General features: G+C 38.0%; 1 protein-coding gene across 1 annotated transcript; it reads left to right on the top strand.

The window, feature by feature from the left end:
- The first annotated feature begins 2,511 nt into the window (after positions 1-2,511).
- LOC116247058 (uncharacterized) lies at positions 2,512-7,074 on the top strand. The gene is made up of 4 exons (XM_031619007.2): positions 2,512-2,906; positions 3,048-3,188; positions 3,294-3,364; positions 6,583-7,074. Exons 1-4 carry the CDS (start codon positions 2,736-2,738, stop codon positions 6,854-6,856), a joined length of 657 nt encoding a protein of 218 aa, XP_031474867.1. The 5' UTR covers positions 2,512-2,735; the 3' UTR covers positions 6,857-7,074.
- Positions 7,075-7,638: the final 564 nt, after the last annotated feature.

Genomic DNA, 7,638 nt, shown 5'->3' with positions numbered 1-7,638 from the left:
AAGCAAAGTTCAGAGCTTGTTTACAACAATCGTTTGAGATTGAAGGCATCTGTGGACACAGTTCGTTGGTTGGCGTTCCAAGCTTGTGCTTTTAGAGGCCATGATGAAAGTTCAAGTTCATTAAATCAAGGTAACTTTATTGAGTTCATTAAAATTTTAGCTAATTATAATGACAAAGTTGCACAAGTTGTTTTGGATAATGCCCCCAAAAATGCTAAATATACATCACCAACAGTTCAGAAAGAAATTTTGCATGTTTTTGCAAGTAAAGTGAGAGCTAAAATTATAGAAGAAATTGGTGATGCTAAATATTGTATTATTATTGATTAAGCTCGAGATGAGTCCAAGAGAGAGCAAATGGGTGTTGTTCTTAGATTTGTTAATAAGCAAGGTCAAGTTCAAGAGCGATTTTTAGATGTTGTGCATGTGAGGGATACTACAGCAATTACATTGAAGAATGCAGTTTTCACTTTGTTGTCTCAACATAATCTCAGTATTCAAGATATACGAGGTCAAGGATATGATGGTGCCAGTAATATGCGAGGTGAATGGAATGGATTGCAAGCATTAATTTTGAATGAATGTCCTTGTGCATATTATGTTCATTGTTTTGCTCATAGATTACAACTTGCACTTGTTGCAGCTTCAAGAGAAGTTGTTGATGTTCATAGTTTTTTTGAACAGTTGACATATATAATTAATGTTGTTAGTGCAAGCAGTAAACGCAATGATGAATTGCACGAAGCTCAAGCAAACGAAATTGCATTTAGAATTGCTACAGATGAACTTCAGACAGGAAGAGGACTTAATCAAATTGGATCACTACAACGGTCTGGTGATACTAGATGGGTTGGTTTGTGCAACTCAATGAAGAGCATTCAATTCAAATACTATTAGCATGAAAAACTAGTATTTGTGGCCATTAAAATTTACCAATTAGTTATGAAACTATTAAGAAGCTAGAAGCTAGATGTTTTTTAGTCGACGAGACAAAAATATACATATATATATATATATATATATTTAAAGAAAAGAAAGTGCTGAGATTGCTAATATTACTCGATTGCACTTTGGAGATTCTGAAATAATCAGGAATGTCGTTGTTGGAAGGACTGGAAAGTTTCAAGATGCCCTGATCAAGTAGATCTGAAGTTTGGAAATTGATTCTTGTTGGAGAAATCATGATCTTCCCAATAAAAGCCATGAGTTGAAAAAGTGAATGAAGCTTTGTTTGCACTTTAAGTGCATGGAAAGGGACGAATTAAATTAGTAATTTGGATTGATATTGAAATGGCTGTGGTTATGTATAAGCATAGGGGATGGTGACATAGAGAAAAATGATAGGCAGTCATGAAATTATTTTCGGGAAGGTGAAAATAATGTCATTTTTACTTAACTACTTTTTGTTGGTTCCCCCACCCCACCTTACATTGGGCCTGGGTTTCTGGTGTTGCGCCCAGGCCCAGGTTTCAGTGTCGGTCTGGCCTGAGCCTTCAGGTGTCGGGCTGGCCTGAGCCTGATTTTTTATGCCCAGGCTTAGATGCTAGGTTTGACATACAAGTTCAAGATGGGTTCTATTGGTTCAAAGAACTATGTCATTATTATTCAAACTAAATAGTTATTGATTTTCTCATGAAATTAAACATATGGGTTTTGATTTGCATGAGAAAATCAATAATGTGATGCCAAATAATAATAATAACCCAATGACTTCTACATTTGGATTTGATAGGCTTTCAGTAACCAGCCGCTACTATGATAAGGGAGACATTGGCATGCACAGCATATAGGATTTTTCCCAGCAGCTGCTCTTTCTCTGGTTCTTCAAATCTCATGTTACAGTTTCTTTCTTTGTTTTATTAATATATTCTGCCATGTTTGTTGTGTAACTATTGTTTCCTTGTATCCCCACTCAAGCTGAATGCCAATACACCAGAGTCAAGCTCGAGCTCAACTCTATTCAGAAAACTCAAGTCGAGCTCCATGTAATACAATACTACTCATTTAACTCATTTATATTAAGCATGTCCCATTTTTTTAACTCATTAACTCGTTTAGTCGATACTCGTTATATTTAGCATCCGTTATGTAGTTGAGCCGAGTCAAGTTTAAACGAATCTAATTCTTACAACTCAAACTCAACTCATTTAACACTTTGAGTTTACAACACTTTGAGTTTACATGTGAGCTCAAGCTCAACTCATTTATAAATGAGTCTAATTCGAGTTAAGCTGGCTCGACTCGTGATGCAGCCCTAAATGTCAAAGTCCAAAGGGCTACATTTAGTTTGGTATGCAGATTCACACATTGTGTGACTGCTAGAGGCTTTATTTGTAGATATAAGCAAGTATCGGGTACTCTATCCAATCGGGTGCCCAAGGTTAATTTTTATGAACTATTTTGTAGATATAAGCTATTTATGTAACTTTTGGAGTTGATTTATTTGTTTCCCAAAAATTCACAAAATTTAGATATTATAAACCACAGGCAAAAAAGGTGAAAGTCGAATGAGCAAATGTGCAGCCCGGGTTAGAAGCCTCACCTTCCCTTTCTGTTCTTCTTGTAAGAGCATGCACTCGGGGGAGTGGGAGGGGGTACTGTGCTATTTCGCTTCGTCTTGCCTCTATCGACGCAGAGAGAGAGAGGGGAGAGGGAGAGAGAGAGAGAGAGAGAGTGTGTGTGTGTGTCGTAGGTAGAAAACCCCCATTGGTGCTGCTTCGTCGGTATTACCGTCCATGGCGGACGCTGATACTAAACCGAAGCAGGCCAAAATAGTAAAGAAAGAGAAGGTTGAGGTGCAGGAGAAGAAAGTAGTCGCCAATGGCGGGAAAAAGGAGGCTTTCTCCAAGACTGTTAAAGTGAAGAAAGAAGAGAGGACCACGTCTGGAACACTGAATGATGGCAAGGTTCTCTCATTTTTCTTGCTTTAAGATCTCTTTTTGGGTCGTCGACTCTTTCGCGGTTCTGTGTTCTTTGTCTTCTTACTGATTTGGGGATCGACCGTCTTTCTTTCGGTCCATCTAATTAGAATGTTCCTGTGGTTGAAGGTGAAAAAGAAGTCGACAACTGTGGCGACGAAGAAGAAGAAGGAAGTTGCTCGGCAGAAGGTGAGCGAGAATGGGAAGGACAGGCAGAAGGCAAAGAAGGTCTATGACTTGCCCGGGCAGAAACATGACCCACCCGAGGAGGCAAGCTTCTGCTGAGGAATCTGATTTTGTTTGATGAGCTCTTCGTGGCATATATAGTTTTTTTGTGTGTTCGCCTTGACGGTTCTGGTGGATGATGTGTTTCAGAGGGATCCTTTGAGGATATTCTACGAGACTCTCCATGAGCAAGTACCAACAAGCGATATGGCTGCAGTCTGGTAAGAATTCCTTTTAACCCCGCTTTATTTTTGTGTTTGATAATATTTGTAGCGAAACAGCAGTTTCCATGAAGCTTGGATTCTCTATTGGTGAAGGACATAAGCTTCATTTGGTAGATGTCTATATTTCAAGGGCCTTCTATCCAAAAAGTATCTTCTGGTGCTTGTATAGTTTCAGCTTTCAACTTTCACGCAGTAAAAAATGTTTTATAAGTTCCCGGTTGGTCTTTAGCGACAAGAATTGGAGTTCTATTTCCTCCTTAGTCGATGAGTTTGTCTGTCGATGATTTTCTTCTAGGCCTTGCCAGCATCCGCTGATACCAGGAATCCACATAAATTGCACCACTACCTAGGCTTTTCAGGCTTGCTTTGGTTTTAGGGAGTTTGTTGCTGTGTTGCATTCGTATCATGTTTTTGACTAGGCTTAGCTGTGCAACTGATGTGCAGTATTATCCAAATGCTACCATGTCTTTGATCCCTACCTGATCATCTGCTATCTGTTCATTTGGTCATATTTGTAATTCTCTGGAACGAAAGGTCCCTTTATGCAACATAGCGAGAAGATGATTAGTTAACCGAAATCTAGTTTATGCATACTATACCCTATGTCGTTACAAACATAAGAAGGAGCCTAGGCATTTAGAGGTTTTTAGAAGGTTTAAAGTTAAACTCATTTCATAAACGATTTTGCACATCTTTTTAAGGAGCCTTGAAGGTGTGTTCTGCATGAATCATAAATTCATAATGAATACTGGGATTTGGCTCCTATTGCTTTCTTGGCACTAATTTTGAGCAACCTGTGTGCAGATCCGTTCCCTTGGCTAGTTAATAACTTAATATTCATCATGATTTTGTGATCATCCACCAGAAGACCTCAATTACCAGTGTAGTCATTTAATCATCTAAAATTTTCTATTATTTGGAGAATAAACTAGCTTGGTAGGATGGCGCCCTTTTGGCCTCTCTCTCTCTCTCTCTCTCTCTCTCTCTCTCTCAAATGTGCACCCAAATATGAGGACTATGTGGACTAAATATAATTTGTCCGATTAACTTAATTGATGATTGACAAGGTGCCACGTGTAAAGTTAGCAAAAATTTTAGAAAAACCAATGCACATAAATAACTTGATTGGTTGGATAAACTTATAATCAATACACGTAGTCCTCATATTTACTTAGAGCACATATTCCTAGTACTTTTTATGCAAGCATGCAGTAGTGGAGATAAGGGGTTTCCAGAGAAAAGGAAATTAACATTTTGTCAGGTAAGGAACTATAAACAAAATTACTATATACTCTTTAGTCTGGTTTTAGGGGACCAGGGGTTGCGTGTAATATCATGCTGAAAAGGGGGTTCTGATCCCCTTTTCTCATTTTGAATTTTGAAATCAAATAATACCTGACTCCTAGATATGGCTAGTGAGTGCAGTCTTGTGCTCTTGAGCAGGAAGATGCTGATCTGAGGCCGATTTCGTCTGTGGAGGATCAATTCTTCCATGAAAGTAAAGGGTTTTTCCTCATTTATGCGTGGCAGGTTGTTCTCATTGTGAAAGATATGAAATCTTCCATTTTACCGTAAAATTTTTTCTTTCCTGAGAAGTTATGGATTCAAACGACCTCACATCACAATAGTGTGCACTTGAATACAAGTTGCAAATCAGTTAAAAACCACTTGCACCTTCTATAAGCAGTTGACTGCCATGGTATCTCGTAGCTGAAGCATCATTTAACTGAGAGTCTGAGACACATGAGAATGTAACTTTTAAAGAAAACTTTGATAAAATGACAATCTACACAATGATTTGAGTGTCCGAAAGAAAAAAAGAGAAAAAAATAAAGATATTAAGATTGATTACTTTGGGCCTTATTCCTCTGCCATTTGAAGCAAAAGTAGACAACCCTATGTTAATCTCTCTCTCTCTCTCTTTGCATTGTTCTTCTTAATCCAGCATTAATTGTCTGCATTAATCTCCTTCTTTTTGCATTTTATTTTATTCATCATCAATGTACTGCATTGATCTGCCTCCTCTCTACCTCAATATTTTTTTGGCCCATATTATTCTCTCTTTCTCTCTCTTCATAAAGGCAGACCTGGGCACGGCTATGTTTGCAGTCTCCATTTTTTTCGTGTGGTTTTCCCTGCTGCATTTTTTTTTCTGCCGCCAGAAATGCAATTTGGCTTAGGTTAGCAGGCCATACAATTCAGTTCAATCACTGTCGATGTGTGTGTCTATATGTTAGTCACTTTTATGTGTGTTTTTATGTACAGGGAAACTGAATCTTAACAACTAGACTGCTTTGAAATCCTAACAACTGACCAAGTCTATCTATCCTCTTCACTGTTTAGGGTTTAATGGGAGACAAATGGAGATGTTGTTATTGTTGTAGGGTTGTTGGATTCATGATGTAGTTTCCCTAAACAGTTATTAAAATGACCAAAATAATTTGATAAATGAGATCTATATAATTGATTTACCAAACCCTGGAAGCACATCTTCTCATTGTGGAAAAAGGTAGGCCAAAGATATCAAAATTCAATGTCTCGCACTACATTAATATCGATGGGTCAAAAATTCATGATTTTATTTAGAAAAGCGTGATTGGAAAAATAGTTTATAAGAGTAATATGCTGAATCTATTAATACCATTGGATCAAGTGACTCATTGAGTTATAGCATGTGACCCCAGTTACATCCCCTCCAGCAGGTCCTTTTGTTACATTGGTGTTTCTTCACCTCTACCTTGCACAACTAGAAGCATTAACATGAATGATCATTAAAGTGAGCAAGTGAATGATTACTATCAGTTGTTGGAGATCTGGATTACCATGACAGGTGATCCAGTTAGCTGTATAAATAAAAGGCCCTGCATATAGAGACCACCAGATATTAATTGCTGGTGTCCAGGTTAGATTGGATGTTTTATTTCAATATACAGCTCTGTAGCATGATCCCCGTGACAGATGATACTTTGACATTTGAGCATAGTGACCATGGATTGTCTTTGGTTCTGTCAGTCCATGACAGAATTGATATATTTAGTAGTTACCTTTTCTGCTTCTAGTAACCAAGTTTTATGCATCTACCTTTAGGGCAGGAATTCTGCCGAAATATGGAAGAAAGTGGGATTAAGACAAGCCTTATGTCATCGTTGTCTAGATGCTTCTGTCATTATAGTGTTTGTTCCTTATACAATAAATTTGATTGATGCCAAGTCCAGGTTAATGGAGAGAGGTTTGTTGCCAGAAGATGTAGCTAAAATGGTGTATGAGAAAAAGCTAAAAAAGAATATGCAGCAGAAGGTTGGGACACCAGTCAAGACTGCTACAATGAAGAAATCAGTCAAGAGTGCTGTGAAGAAGAGTCCTGCTTCTAACCCCAGCAAGGCTTCAAAGACTGCACCGAAGTCATCCAAGAGGCAAAAGCCAGATACATCTGACAGTGATGATGACTTTATTGTGTCGAGAGTTGTCAAAAAAGCTAGAGCTTGTTAAAATCTTCATGTGTAGGTGCCATTAATTCTCTTTCCACTGATCATTTTTCCTGACAAATTTGGTATCTTTAAATTTGACAGTTAAAATTTAGAACACATTTTCACTTAGTTTTAGTGCTTTATTTGCTCCTCCCTTGGCCATTTTTATGTACAAAACCTGGAAGCAGCTGATGAAATTTGATCATAATTCCAAACTTCCTTTTGGATCTTTTACCAATATATAGCAATCTATTGAGCTTTATATGCATCTTCTTGTTAGGATGTGGAAGAGTCTTCATTTCGTGTATTCTGCAGCCTGTATGCCTGGTTCAGTTTTTTTCTTTTTTTGGCATTTCAGCGCTGTGTGCATCTTGGTAATGGGATGTAGAAGAGTGATGATATTGCTCCTTTTCACATTGCTGCTTTTATGCATGTTTCAGTTTTTTGGCATGTCAGTGTCTTGGCATTATGCTATGCAGAAGAGTGATACCTTGGCGGCTTGGTCATTTACATTATGCTGCTTTTGTGCCTGGTTCCATCAAGCATTACAGCTTTTTGGGAGTGATATAGGTTCTTTCAATTTATTGGCTTATGCTCGGTTCAGTTCTTTTGCATCTGCTATTCCTTCCATCTTTCTGCTTATATGCCTGGTTTACTCTCTTGGCATTTCAGTTTTTCGGGAGTGTGATCTTAGTTATTTGCAATGTTTTAAATCCCAATGGCTCTCGACTCGAATCGTCTGTTTTTCACTCATGACTCGGTGAGGCAACTCATGACTCTGGCTAGGTTTTCGTAACTGCTTTT

This window comes from Nymphaea colorata, chromosome 2, assembly GCF_008831285.2.
Source record: "Nymphaea colorata isolate Beijing-Zhang1983 chromosome 2, ASM883128v2, whole genome shotgun sequence".
Classification (NCBI taxonomy): Eukaryota; Viridiplantae; Streptophyta; class Magnoliopsida; order Nymphaeales; family Nymphaeaceae; genus Nymphaea; species Nymphaea colorata.
Note: the sequence above shows the minus strand (reverse complement) of the source record. Positions and strands in the feature narration are given on the sequence as shown.

What these genes read in the sequence shown, in the direction of transcription:
- LOC116247058 (XM_031619007.2), top strand. Translation starts at nt 2,736, where the DNA reads ATGGCGGACGCTGATACTAAACCGAAGCAGGCCAAAATAGTAAAGAAA. An exon ending in GAACACTGAATGATGGCAAG is followed by an intron (nt 2,907 to 3,047) that starts GTTCTCTCATTT and finishes CTGTGGTTGAAG; the next exon opens with GTGAAAAAGAAGTCGACAAC. An exon ending in AACATGACCCACCCGAGGAG is followed by an intron (nt 3,189 to 3,293) that starts GCAAGCTTCTGC and finishes GATGTGTTTCAG; the next exon opens with AGGGATCCTTTGAGGATATT.